The 15,023-nt window shown below is 48.0% G+C and overlaps 1 protein-coding gene across 1 annotated transcript in view; it reads right to left on the bottom strand.

Annotated features, from left to right (window-relative positions):
* The window catches only part of PLPP3 (phospholipid phosphatase 3), an 81,784-nt gene that overhangs the window by 19,892 nt on the left and 46,869 nt on the right, over positions 1 to 15,023 (bottom strand). Inside the window, exons 3-4 of the mRNA XM_002715957.6 lie at positions 3,562 to 3,842; positions 3,094 to 3,151 (exon numbers count right to left, since the gene is read on the bottom strand). Coding sequence (XP_002716003.1) covers positions 3,094 to 3,151; positions 3,562 to 3,842 — 339 coding nt within the window. The remainder of the gene's footprint in view (positions 1 to 3,093; positions 3,152 to 3,561; positions 3,843 to 15,023) is intronic.

Genomic DNA, 15,023 nt, shown 5'->3' with positions numbered 1-15,023 from the left:
AACAAACCTGTCAACACATAAATAGTTCTCCTGGCACAGCACAGGAAAGAGGCAACGGGTAATGAGTTGAACAAGGAGGACGCAAAGGTCTTCCCCACATCACGCAGGCCTCAGCCATCTGTTAAGTCAGTGATGAGAAGACACAGGAAGTTTTGATGAGAATGGGAAGGAGTGCAGCCTGGGAGTATCCAACAACCCAAGATCCATTCATTCACCAGGCGCTGTTTTTGGAAAGGGGATACAGTAAGGAGTGGTCCAAAAACAAAAAAATCCTTCTCCCCGGAACTGACAATTTAGTTGGTACAGACAAAACAAGCAAGGGAATATACAATATGCCAAGCAGTAGGAACCTGGGTGGGTGGCAGGAGAGAAAGGCTGCCCAGATGGGCAGGGAGTGCCAGTACCTGAGAGGGGCTATCATTTTCAACTGGTGTTTGGTGTAGGCGTCTCTGAAAATGTGACCTTGAGAAGGCAAGGAGGCAAAGTGCACATTCCCAGGGGAAGGGCATAGCATCTGGGCAAAGGCCTGGATGGGACCTTGCTGCTGCCTGACCTGAGCTGTGGCTGTGGCTCCCAAAGGCGCACCCAGCCCTTGAGGGTGTTTTGCACCCCTGCAGCAAGGCGGTAGTGAACTGCCTGCAGCTCCCCCAAATCATCACCTGCACAGTCTCCCTGTCTTCACAGGACTAACACTGTGGGGAGTCAGCCCTGGCTTCTGCCACCCTTTGCTCCAGGCCAGCCTGGGTGAGAGTCTGAATGTCCATAATAACCCATACTGCTCCTCGCCCCGCCTTTACAAGGTACCAAGCTATTATCATTGTCCACTGCTCCTCTAGACTGAATTCCCCAAAGGCTGAGACCATACCTTACTAATCTGTACCTTCCCACCCTTCCCATGATGCTTGGTGCATAATAGCCACTCATTAAATACATGCTGGATGCAGAATGCATAGGTGAGTTTCCTTAAGGGTAGAACCCGGGTCTGATTCATTTCAGTAGCCCCAGGAGGTAGCAGAGACCCAGGCACGACAGAGGGGCTAGCAGGTGTGCTGTGTGAATTGGTGCCTGCCCAAGTGCTGGCATTTTATCCAGACAGCCACTTTATCCTCACCAGATATGGTCCTCTGCCGTGTAGGCCAAGGCTCAGAGGTAGAACACATAGTTTGGGCTTATATATGCTGTGGGGTTTTTCTTATTAGAAATTGCATTAATCGCTAACAAGTCTTAACTTCATCCTTAGGCTTTCTTGCCCAGAGAAAATTCAGTGTTGAGAGCATGGTTTTCCCAAGCTAATTATCCAGAAAATCTGTGGCAGTGGGTGTCATGATCAGCTTAGAAGGAAGGCAAAAATTGAAGTCAGGGTCAGGAGCAGAAATGCAGTTGTACCAGTACTCCTCCTATTATCGCTATTATCATCACAGATGTCAGCGAGAAGAACCTGCCATCACACCAGAGTCATAACGCCCAGCCTCCTACTATCCCCCGTCTCTCACTGACCTCAGAACTTGTGGTAGCAAACTTTTTAGATTTAGGCTTGTTTGTATCTGAAACCAAGAGCATCCACACACACTTCCTGAGACCACTGAGAAGAAATGTTGTGGCACAAGCTTGCAGACAGCAGGCAGCCAGACAAGTCAGCATTTCACCTTCAGGGCAGCTGTGCCCGGTGATGGCTCCAAAATCCTACAGGACTTTTCTCTTGGAAGAAAATGAAGACACACACACACACACACACACACACAAAACACAGCCCAGACTCCTCCAAGTACCTTTACAAAACACTGAAATTACATTTGTGAAATTGCGTCCAGCCCTGGGTAAAATATACAAGCCAAACAGAACCTAGGTCTCTTGGCTAAATTATCCTCTCTAAGAGCAAAACAAAAACAACAGAAATAGGAAGAATGGAGGGTAGCGCTCTTCATGAATAAATAAGATTCAGGTCCAATGTTTTCATAGCTTGGGGCCCACCTTTCAGTGGTCCCTAACAGGAAGCCCAGCGGCCCCCCAACTTGGACAGGCTTGGGGGACAAACACAAAACAAAAAACGGCCTCTCTGTTACTTTTTCCAATCCCTAATTATGTTTTTCAAATAAGTTGCAATCCAAACGTCCTTTTTTCCAAATCGCTTACGCTCCTCTGAGCTACGTCTGACCTCTCAGCACCTTCTCTCTCTGAACTGCATGAAAGCAGCCGAAAGCAGGAAGTGCCTTGGCACTCGGACCTCATTCAAGCAGAGAGGAAAGGCAGGGAAGCCCGCGTGGAACTGACAAAGGAAAACAGCCCAGCCTCGGTCTGTCCAGCAGCTGGAGGGGGGCTGGGCCCTTCCCCGGCACTGTCCAAGCGGCTCCAGGAAATCAGAGCAGACACCGCGGGGGGGAGTGGGGGTGACCTGGGACTTCAAGCTGTGGTTCCAGCACCAGCTAAAGGACCTCCAATTGCTTAACCACTCTGGGCCTCGCTCGCTGTGTCTGAGAAACGAGGCCACAGTTCGGTACTTCAGGGTTTGTTGTGAGGCCGCAAATCCTCGTGGCTGCGGAAGTGCTGCCCAGAGGCTCTCCATGTAGTCAGATAACAGTGAGCTTTCCACTGATGGAATACGGAGGAGGGGGGCTAGTGAACACTGCCTGGCATGTGATCGGGAGCCTTGGATTTGAGCCAACCATCCTGGCATTTATGCAAATTTTGGCAGCTCACTTGAATTCTCTGAGCCTTAATTAATAATCGTTTCCCACAATAGAGAAAATATTATTTCTAAGGTTGGTCTAAGAATCAAATGGGTTAATGGAGTTTTCAGCAAAGAGTGCTTGTTCCACGTAAATTCCATCACATTATCATTTCATCATGGGTGCACCATCCTCATCAAGCACCCACGACAAATGCTATTTTTACTTGAAAAATGGAAACAGCCTGGAAAGCAAATCACTCCTGCGAAGGCAGTGGCAGACCTCAGAATGAAGCCTAACCTTGCTAGCTAACCTGTTTTTCAAGGATTTCATGATGCACAGTGTCCCTAACTATTTGGGGGGGTTTGCCCTCAGAAGGGATGCAAGCTGTGACTGAACCCTGTTGGAAGCTGAGGAAGGTACTTACCACCAAATACAGCATAGTGTACATGGAGAAGGAGGCGTGGCCAGAGAAGAAGGACCTCCTGCAAGAAAGAGAGGGCCATATTTACATTTCTGATACACACGTGTCTCTCGGTCTTCCCTCCCTGGACTGTGACCTTGAGAGCAAGCACTGGGTCTCGCTCACTTTTGCATCCTTGGTGATGCTTTGGACACACGCCTGGATCACAGCAGGCACCCAGGAATGCATGGATAAACAAAAGAATTAGTGAGCAAATAGACTCACCAATGCTGGATCATAATAATAGTTTATTTACAAATCTGTCTCAATCATTTGATTGTGAGTGGCTCAAGGATAGCGGCTATGCCTTATTTACTCATCTAAACCAGAGCGCACTGCTGCCTTGGCACCTAATGGGAGCTCAGTAAGTGCTCACTAAAACTGCACAGCATCAGAGAGATATGTCGTGGCCATCGGGAGGTTGTGTCTCACCTGGCTTCCTGGACTTTGCTCTCATCACCTCTGCACCTGTAGTTCTGAATGTAGCCCTCAGAGCAATTGATCTGGCTGAAGTCAGGGTTGCAGACACTCAGGAAGTGAGGACGCAGGCGCCCTATGGACACTTTGGCAATGTCTGTGAAGGACTGGCTGATGGCACAGCCAAAGAGAAAGCAGCCCACTTGCTTATAGAGTGCTGCCACGTAGGGATTCCGAATGGTCGACCGAGACTTCTCCTTCAGGTAATAGATCCGGTAGAATTCCCCTATGATGATCTAAAAGGAAACCAACAGGGAAATTAGGCAGGCTCAAGATCCATCAGTGACACCAAGGATGTAAAGAATACTTAATGATGGGGCTGGCACTGTGGCTTGGTGGGTAAAGCCACCGCCTGCAGTGCCAGCATCCCGTATGGGCACAGGTTCAAGTGGAGCTGGCTGCTCCACTTCCGATCCAGCTCTGCTATAACCTGGGAAAGCAGTAGAAGATGGCCCAAGTCCTTGGGCCCCTGCACCCACGTAGGAGACTCGGAAGAAGCTCCTGGCTCCTGGCTTCAGATCAGTGCAGCTCCGGCCATTGCGGCCAATTGGGGAGTGAATCAGTGGATGGAAGACCTCTCTCTCTCTCTGCCTCTCCTCCTCCCTGTGTGTAATTTTGACTTTCAAATAAATAATCTTTTAAAAAAATACTTAATAACATAGAATATTTAGTATTTAGCTACATTTTATATTCTAACCTATTCAAATCTTCTCTTTACAGAGTACATAAACACAAACATGCAGGGGAGGAAAGATCCAAGAAGTAAGATGGTTATTATTTCCCCCTTTTTTTATTTAAAGACCTAAATGAAAGATCTCTGTGAGTGAGATCCCAGTGGAAAGAACAGGTCATCAAAGAAGGAGGTACCTTTCTCTGAAGGGAGAAGAGAACTTCCACTTTGACTACGACCTTGTCTAAATATGATCAGAGTCGGTGAACTCAAAAGGCTTCCATAGTCCTGGCAACTCATGACAAGAGCCTAGGGTGATTACTGAGGCCATAAACAAGAGTGTCAATTTGTTAAGTCAACAACAGGAGTCACTGTGCACTTACTCCTCATGTAGGATCTCTGTCCTTAATGTGCCGTACATTGTGATTTAATGCTGTAACTAGTACTCAAACAGTATTTTTCACTTTGTGTTTCTATGTGGGTGCAAACTGTTGAAATCTTTACTTAATATATGCTAAACTGATCTTCTGTATATAAAGAGAATTGAAAATGAATCTTGATGTGAATGGAAGGGGAGAGGGAGCGGGAAAGGGAGAGTTGCGGGTGGGAGGGAAGTTGTGTGGGGGGGAGCCATTGTAATCCATAAGCTGTACTTTGGAAATTTATATTCATTAAATAAAAGTTTAAAAAAAAAGTCATACAAGGCTTTTGCAACAAGAAAAATATACAACCAAATATATTCATACACACATGCGTGCACACACACACATATAAAACCTTAGTAAAAGAGACATCTAAGTACTTACTAACAAACATTAAATTAATGAGGAATCCAGGACACAGTAGTGACCAGGATCTCAAGATTCTGGGATTTCGGGCAAAGGATCACCAACAATCTAACTCTACTAAGTGACTCTACTTAGTGACTACTTGGTGTTACTAAGCTCAGGCCCTATGCTAACACTGAGTTAATGGTGGGAGTTTCTATAGAAGAGATGACAAATACCAAGGCCAAGTCCTAGGTTTGAATCTGGGCTCTGCCTCCTCTCTGGTGTCCTGCAGCAGTAACTTAATCTCTCCCAAGTTCAGCTTCCTTCTCCAGTGAAGGAAGCCAGTCATCTTCTCAGAAGATATGATAACAGGGATGGGAAATAACCGGACTCAAAGAAACAATGCTTTTATTTTACTTTTTAGAATTCTGGGTGCAAAGAAAAGCACACTAGTCTAAAATCCAAGAAAGCTTTAGTGCCATGCTCTTCTGCGATGGTGAATTGCTTCCAATCGGCCTGTCTGCTCAGGTGCTGCAGGACATCAGGAGAGCCACAGTGTTCACCCACTGCCTCTCTCCCACGGCATCTCCCCTCTTGGTGCTGAGGGGACACCTAGGACTTCTAGAACAATTATTGTATTGATTGCCTGCTGCATACCGGCCATTGCTTCAATGCTAGGCTACGTCGAGTAGTTTGTGGGGACTGGAATTAAAATTTTTTATTTTAGTACCAAAAATATTTTGAAATGCATGCATTAAAAGGCATCTTCAGAATGTTCATGGAAACTTGAGTATTATGAAAAAACAATGCATGAATTTCAAAATTGGTTTTCCTCCAAAATAACTTAGCTTTTCATTCCCACATTTCCACTTTTTGAACTCCCATGATGTTTCACTCCATGAAATCCACACTATCATCTCGAGAGGGGAAGTCCCTCACCCAAAACTGCCTGCTTTGACATGAAGAATGGGACCCAGCGCTGCTGGTCAAGGTGAGTGTTAATGAGGTCTACGTATCCAAGGGTCAAATCAGCTTTGATGATGCACAACTGTGCCTACTGCCCTTATCTTAATTCCACAGCACTTCCTGGTTGCAACCACAGCCCAGGGACAGTGATGGCCAACTCATCACTCACCGCAAACGTCCCTTTCACACTTCCTCATGGGGTGGGATGATGAGCCACACTTGCCCATTCAGAGAGCAGACAGTGTGTTCATGACCACAAGGGAAGCAATACACGCATATCCGGATATTCCTCTGCAAGGGCTCCTGTTACTCTTCTGCAGAAGGCAAAGGCATCAAGGCATGGGGTCTGACCAAAGTACTCACGGCTTCGGAAGCCGGAGGAAGGACAGCCATGTTGGACAGAAATAGCAGCTGGGCCCAGAGGCACGAGCAGGTGCAGGAATGAGAACAGCCACTGCCATTGCCAGCACTGACACAGTAACTCTGTGTTGATAAATGCTCTATATTTGTAAGTGCTCCACTTTGTTTTCCCAAACCACACTGAGTGTCATTCTTCATGAGAGGGACGCGGCCAGCCGGTAGCCTGGCTTAGCCATTCCCCGAGAGAGCAGAACTAGTCCATGGCCCTGCATAGGTGTTCGGAGACTACCGCTTGAAGGAACAAATAAATAAAGGGGCGGATAGGAGTCCTCAGAGTTCCCTTGTTGCAAAATTGGAAGTATCCCCTAAACATTACCAAAAGCCCTTTGATAACTTGTTGCAGAGATTAAAATCCGAGAAGCATGGAAGGTCAGAAATGAAAGGGGCCATTATACAGAGAGAAACCGAGGCCCAAATTAACTCACAGCTGAAGATTGGACCCAGGTGTACGGACTCCCCGCCCAGCATTCTTTCCGACCATTCATGATCTAATCCCCCTTTTGAACCTGTTTATACTTTTACCCTATGTAACCTTACAGGCTAACAAGTTCCAGATGTGTATTACCACAATCATGTTTTTTCTACCCTTTCTTACTCTTCTTTATTTCTAAGTCAGACTCACCTGACTTTATATATGGGACTAGAACTCTGACCTAGAAAAGGCAAGTGGCCAGGGTTCCGGTCCTTCGTCACTGTGTCAATTTTGGATAAGCTGTTTTCTCCACGCGCAAATCATGGCGCTAGAACTCTGTTGCATTGCTTCCAATTGCAATGACATTCACCCTCAACTCTCCTGCACTGCCTTCACCGCTAGCTTCCCAAGCAATCAACAGCACCACACAGGGAAGTTACTTGCAGACAACACCACTGGCCAGGAGCAGAAGCAAGGCCCCAGGCACGTTCCCTGCCCTTTGATGGTCCCCAAGCTCCTGGAATCATGCCCCTGCCAGAAATGAAGAAACTGTTTCTAAGTGGGCTCAGCTTGGGCCCGTCTAGACTTCTTGTTTGACGCCGAGCGTGAACTTGTGGGTTTCTACTTGCCAATCAAACAGCAGCAGTTGTGAGAACACTGACTTGTGTCAGGTGAGTCTCCTCTCTGCCTCGGTCATATCAAGGAGGGGTTTAGATGACAATTCAGGGACGACTCCAAGATCCCCTCATTCTAAATGCCATTTCTTCAAGGGCCCACACGAGCTTCAAATAGTAAACTGGCAATTAACACGCTGCTCCTTCTCATGGGAAGATAAAAAGGCCAAAGAGGAACGTTTTATGGTACCTCAAACTCCTAATAAAAATATTTCTAACAGCAAGCCGGCTCTGACATTTCTTTTGTACTTTAGCTCATTTAATCCACAGCTGTGTGAAGAAGATACACCCATTTTATAGATGGGGATAGTAGGGCGCTTGGGAGAGTGACTCTGCTGAAGGGTCCGAGGCCAGCACGTGGCAGAGTTAAGAGCAGAGCCCAGGTATTTTTTCTCTCCAGTTCCAAGACCCATAGCCGTTCTATCACCACAGCAGTATGGTTTCTATTGTTCAAATATTGTTTTCCATGGTGGAACGGCAATCCCATGTTTCCCGGGACAGGGCCAGGCTGAAGCCACTGAGGAGACACAGGACTCCAGGAGCACACGGCTGCTGGAGCAGCCCTGACAGATCTTAGAGTTAATGAGCAACAAATTATGTATTTTCTCTGTCCTCTGGTCCAGAGGGGTCGGGGAGTCGACAACACAGCCATAAATCATCGTTATGAACCAGCCGGACTTGACTTCTTGTAATCCTAACCCTTAAAAGGCCATTTAATGAAATTTGGGCTGTGAAAGGCAGCGCAAACGCCTCACCTCTGCAGAAGAGGCAATGGCTTAAACTGTTCTCGGACACGTTACACACCTAACTCCGCAGTCCCAGATTTACTGCTTGCGGACTTTATTCATTACTCACAATGTTTTTATTCCCAGGTAATAAAATAAGCTCTTCCCTCTCCCTGCCCCCTGCACAGGCTCTGTCCCTGGCCCCAGAGCCCTCCTTTCTGCCGCAGTCAGCAAGGTTCTGATATGTAAATTTCACCGCTGAGAAACATGCCTTGCACACAGCAAGCTAGAGATTCTAGGGGTGCTGGCCGGCTGCCAGCAAGCACAGGCCGATTCTCCCCTACCTGCCTTTTGCAGCGCTTGGCAAACTAATCAAGTGAGAAAGCATGGCAATTAGGCAGTGAGGGGACAGAGAGAGATCAGTCCTTGCCAGAGAGGGGCTGCAGTTTGCAGGGTGGTTCTCTCCATCACATGGCCCTTCTTCTTGTCTTTTCTGGTGAAAAAGAGCTCAACTGCCCATGGATTGACAAACATCGATCTGTCTGGAAGACGAAACGTGCAGCGATGTGAAGACTGACATTTAGAAAGGACAGAGCCAGGCGGAGAAAGCAGCACCAACGTTGGAGCCCTAACAACCTGGGTCCGAATCCTAAATATTACCTTGGGCAAATGACTCCCCCTGTTTGGCCTTCGGTGTCCTCTTCTATGAAAGCAAATTAACATCTGCCTGGCAGGACTGCCAGAGAGTTCGGGAAGGTCAAACGCCCGGCACCTAGGAGAAGAGCCCTCCAAAAGTTTGGATTTTTTTCTCGTTCCATTGAAGAAAGGGGAGGAAAAATACCCAAAACGCTAGCACATCCTGTGCATTTTCTTAATGCTTGAAATATTTTTGGGAGGGGGGTAACTGCAATCTTTAATGATATCTACAAGATTAAAAGGATATTGAAGTCAGCTTTAGTTAAGAACCAAAATGTTTCATTTCACAGACGGGTGCAGTAGTTTGGACACTAGAGTCAACAACATCCTTGGACCCTGGTTCTAGAGGACACAGATGACACACACTTACTTGACAGGGAAGAACTCGTCCAGAAACTCGGAGGAGCTCCTTGGAAGAGAACAGTCCACACTGAGCATGTACAGCCACCACCACCACCACCACCACCCCCGCGCCCCAGGGTGACCAGACACTGTGGGCACAGAGAATGTTAGCTTTGAGCACTTTATCTAGGGTGTCTCTTGGCGGGGAACAGAATAGAAGCGAAATCTAAACCCAAAACTGAAAGGACAATCCTGTCTTCTGTTTGCAGTATTTTTACTGTTTCACTCTATTTATACACTTTCTCGAGAAAAGTCATATTTTTGTCACATAGTGTCTGGACAGTTCCTCTTTTAGAGGCCGAGCACTCATCTTCTTCCCCCGCTGGGTTTGAAGGCCAAGCTTCCCTGCCTTCTAATCTGCTTTAATAATATTTGCAAATTCCTTTACAGCTTAAAAAGCACTTTCACATCTATGGTGTTGTTTGCTTCTCAAACACCCTATGAATCACCAAATTATTGCCAACATTTCTCAGTGAATCAGGAGAGGACCCCAGAGGCCAGTGAATCATCCTCAATCAGAAATGAGGCAGCAGCCACAGCACCCTTCCCAAAGCCCGGGCCTCCTCGCTCCCATTCCTGGCATAGTTCTGACAGCACCAGGCTGGTTTCCTCTTGGAAGTCCCAGCAGTCCCCGGTGACGTCACTGTTCATGGACCGTCTGACGAAGTCCTGTGATCTGGTAAGATACCTGCAGACCTAAGTCCTCACTGCATACAGGGTGCCAAGTGCTGTCTCAGCTCAGCTGTGTGAGTGGATGACATTCATTCCGCAAGCATTTGATGAGGGAGAATCAGGAATTCTTTGTCAGTTGTTTCTCAGTCCTAAGGGAAAGGAAACTTATACCGTATCTGTGTCCTGCTTCTAAGGATGGAGACAGAAGTACAGCTGTCTTTTTTCTGAAGGGTGCCTCACCAGATGAAGTAGAGGGCAGTATCTTTAGTAACTGGCAATAATTGCTTAAAAACTTAATCTTCGGTTCTCCTCTCGCTCGGTTTTCTAAAGCCTCTTGGCAAGAGATCAATACATTCTGGGAAAGATAAGGAGGACACAGGTCTGTCTAAGGCCACCACTGGAGTTTCTGGACTCTACGGGTGAGGCAAAGCTCCAACATATAGGGTGTGGACAGCAAAGAGGCCAGTCAGAAGCAGGAAGCATCATGCTTTCCCCCCAAACCAGGGACTCTGAGCCATGGGCTTCCTGGACGGCCAGCTCTGCGAGTCCAGGCAAGTGTCTCCCGGCCCTCATTTCTGCAGCCTTGTCTACTACCGACCTCTTTTTCCTTTTAGACGCCGAATTTCCTAGGCTACCGTAACAGGGATCCACTAGGCTACGCTTCCATTTCTAAACTCATTTCCCCTCCCTGCACTGGCTTCCTTCTATTAAATGTGCATCTTTCCGAGGGCTGTGTCCCTGCTTTTTTGCTGTGGTTTCAGCTGCTTCGGTAGCCTCCGTTATTACCTCTGTGAAGTGGCCGAGAGGTCATCATTCTCCCGCGCTCTCCCACCGCAGCCTGGTTTTTATCCTTATCAGTCCTATTTCAACCTTCTGCTCCATCTCCCAACTGGATATCCAGCTATCCCAGACTGGGCTCACAGCCAGTCCCTCTCTGATCGCAGGATTCATTTCTGTTCCCTCTATTCTGCTATTTCTGCTCAAGGTGCCACAATGTACCTGGGAAGGCCTGGACTCCTAGCCTCCTTCCTCTCTGTTTTCACTAGGGCTCTTCTCTCCCTCCATTGTTTGCTCTCTTCTCCTTGCACTGCCACCACTGTGGTCCAAGCCTCATCCTTTCCTTAGAGACTTGGCCAAGCTGGTTCAAAATAATCTTTAGCCACCTTGGAATAAAAGCATCCTTGGTATTCAAATATCTTCACAATCTCCTTTTCCTATCTGGCTTTGTCAGTTTTGTCAGCTCCCTTACACTGTTGTTTGAGACACTGCCATTGTTGAAGCAATCCCTTTTGCCTGCAGTGTCAGGTTCTCTGATGAAAATCCTACCCTTACTGCAAGGTACAGTTCGAGTGCCAACTAATGTACTAGGCTAGAGCTTTGGCTCTGTCATTTATGAATGTTGGGCAACTGAGCTTTCTAAGCCTCAGTTTCCTTATTTGTAAAAATGGGCATGGGGGCTGGCGCTGTGGCACAGCAGGTAAAGCCACCACCTGCAGTGCCAGCACCCCATATGACTGCTGGTTTGAGTCCTGACTGCTCCACTTCCAATCCAGCTCTCTGCTGTGGCCTGGGAAAGCAGTAGAAGATGGCCCAAGTCCTTGGGCTCTTGTACCCATGTGGGAGATCTGGAAGAAGCTCCTAGCTCCCAGCTTCAGATTGGCAAAGCTCTGGCCAGCCCCGCCATCTCTTTGCCTCTGCCTCTCTGTAACTCTGCCTTTCAAATAAATAAATAAATCTTAAAAAAAGAAATGGGCTGAAAACAATACCAAGAGCTTGTGGGTTGCTGTGCTAATTAAATGAGACAAGTGCACACTGAATGATAATGATGAAGGCTTGGTTGATGGAAATTGTCTTAAATGAGCTTCTCCTGAACTCCCATATCATCTCATTTAGACCTCAGACCACCTGCAGCATGGGACATTCTTTGTCTTTGAAGCTCTCATTTTTCTAGGACCCACCCCTGTGCCCTGTGCCCTGTCCTGACTCCCTTCTTATGCTTTCCTCTTGAGGGTCCAATAGTGTAGTGAGCTTTGTTCTTGCCTTCATCCCCTTTAGACCGGAAGCTCCAAGGGCAAGATCTGTATTTTACACATCAGCTGAGAGGCCCAGTGTCCACCACAATGCCTGCAGGTGGAGGTACTCACAGGCATCTCCCTGCATTTAAGAGGCTGTCCCCTTCTAGACAAACCACTGCGTGGAAACCATTGACACGTACACTTGATCTGAGGCGGTCATCAGCCCAATGAGCTAAATGTTTTGTCTTCCTCCATCATTTAGCTATCTAAGCCCAGGAATTAAAAACTGTTCTAGCTAACTAAATAAACAGTACTCTGCATAGCATCGAACACACAAGGACCCATTAATAAAGGTCCATTAAAGGGCCTGGGCTTGAAAGCCAGCCAGACCTGGGCTGGAATTCCCACTCCGATTCTAAGCAGTGTATCCTGCAGCTCTGCAAGCCTCTGTGCTATCCCTCACTTGTAAAACGGGGTAAGCGTTCCTACCTCATGTAGCAGTGGGAGACGGCTTAAGATAAGGCACGCGCTCTTCCAGTCCATTGGATAGCTCAAAGCGTTATCGAACTCCGCACCTCATCCCCAGCACACACTGATGCACACAGGACATACTCCTCAGCCTCACATGCTTATCAAAATGGAGACTAACGTTACCTGTATATGAGGTAGATTCTTCAAACAGTCACGCGTCCCTAGGAACCACACGTACCTAAAGGGGAATTGCTATTGTTCTCACTTCTTCCAGGCATGAAATCAAGCGTGGCTGGCGGGGACAGGGAACAAACAGAATCCTAGATAGCACAGTCCCAATGCCTGCGCTTGTTAAATCACAAACACACACACCCTCGTGGTGTCCCGCCCAGGGATAAGACGGTCTCAGAAGGACTCTGTAGCCATCTGAGCAGGGGACAACAGAGTTGAAGATTAATGTGGCCTCTCGCCGTTGGTGGTCCCGGTAATTGCACAGATGTAGTGGGTTGTAAACGGGGGGACTGGGGTCTCCCACCAACACACTGCTGGGCCAGCACAGCTTCTCTTTTTTCAGGGTTGAAAACTCGACTAACCTTTAATGAGGAGCCAACGTTGGGGAACCTTGTTTTCTTGGCCGAGCTCTCGCAGATAAAGGGAGGTGGGGGAGGGGAGAACTAATGAAGTCCAGATGTGGGCAGCCTGAAGCCTGATCCTGAATAAACAAGTCCTGGGGGCACTCAGTTCTTCTTCGTATCTCTCCAACAAGAAATCGGCATGGAGTCCCGAGTGCCATTCACGTGCCTCTTGGTGCGCGCTGAAGATCTTAGGCAGCAATAGGCTACTTCTCTCCGCTCCGTAGAACTGATATCTGTTGGCCTAATGCTTTTGAAGTGTCTGTCCACGATTTAGGGACTTGGTGATTTTTACAAACTAGGTTGAATATCAAGGTTTGTGCCTGGCAAGTACTACTGATCAGATCAACTCAGTGCCCTCCCTGTGCAGCTCACAAGGTAGCCAGGAAACAGACAACTAAACAGGCAAGACAACTTAGCACAGCAAGTGCAAGGACAGATGTGACCCCAGGGCTCTTGGGGATCTTTGAGAGGTGACAGCTGAGGAATGCTTCCTGGAGAAGATGTTTGTAATTGGTGTCCATTTAGTACCCACCATGTTCCAGAGGCAAAGACTTGATCTTTGTCTTCCAGGTCTCTATCGTCCATCTGGGTAGACCTGGACACAAATCCCACGACAAGGCAGTATGTACAAGAGGGATGGTTGGCCTGCTCCAGATGGGCAGCTGTTGGTGAGTGAGTGATGGCGGACAACGTGCCACTTGTTGGGCTGTTGGTGAGTGAGTGATGGCGGACAACGTGCCACTTGTTGGGCTGAGGCCCACACTGTGTCGCCAGCACCCGACACACCAAAAGCTCTGATAAGTGACTGCGGATGGTAGGCAGCCTGCAGAAGGCAGCTGCGGACCAGTGCTTTAAAAGTCTTGGCTTTCCAATCAGAGGACCCCTGGTCTGGCCAGGCCACTATTTAGTGATCGGAAAGTCACTCAAACCCTTGAGCCCGAGGTGTCTTAGCTGTAATATCAACCTCCCCAGATCACTATCAGATGCAAAGAGGAGAAGGTGCACATACAGATCACTTTGTAAACTGTGCAATACTCCAGAAATGAAAAGCATCACTCGCACCAATTACACGCATGCGATCACTTGATGTGACAACCAAAGCAAGCCCAGGGAGTTAGTAACCCATCGTCACCAACTTGTCACTGCAGGGAGGTCCACTGCTTGCCTGCGGTTGCAGGACAAGGGAATGCAGAAGTTGTGGACCTAAGCCAGGAGGCAGAGCCCGAGCTTCCCCTCTAGTTAGGAATATTCCGACGGAGGTCGGGCACAAGGCAGATCTGCGAGGGAAAAAGCATTTTTATGATCAGAGGCAGAGGGGGAGTCACCTGTGACTCACCCATTTGTCGATGCCTACATAGTAAGAATTCCTATAAACCCCTCTCATGGTCCGACCAGGGCAAGCACTGAGCCCTGTTGACTGGGATAGAATACTGAGCACTTCTCCTGTGTTAGAACCCTCGCCCATAATACTCTACACAAGACACTGCGAGATGAAAGAGAGAGGAGGTGAGAGAGCAGAGGCTATTTCCCTGTTTGCTCCTAATCTCACTGCTGTTAGAGTCATTAAGCCTGCACCCAGCAGGGATAGGAACCATTGCTTTGTGGAGTTGGAAGGAATTCCCATTATGCTATAATTCCAGAACCTGAGATACCTCTGAAAAAGAGGTCAGAATGACTGGCTTTTTCCATCACTGCTGCCACAGAAAGGTGTCTGCTTTCTCTATAACTTCTGGTGATCTGCCTCTCAGCACCATGCTGGTCTCCTCCACGGCCACTCCTTTCGTTTGTTGTGGGGCCTTCCCGAGCAGGCTGGGCTTCTCTCGCTGTTTTAAACAAACCTGACATCGCAGAAGGCCCAGGACAGCAGGCGGCAGGATGATTCGGTTGCT

Source organism: Oryctolagus cuniculus, chromosome 7 (genome assembly GCF_051225735.1).
Source record: "Oryctolagus cuniculus isolate XC-2025 breed Fujian yellow rabbit chromosome 7, ASM5122573v1, whole genome shotgun sequence".
NCBI classification, from domain to species: Eukaryota; Metazoa; Chordata; class Mammalia; order Lagomorpha; family Leporidae; genus Oryctolagus; species Oryctolagus cuniculus.
This window is presented reverse-complemented; position numbering and strand designations above follow the sequence as displayed.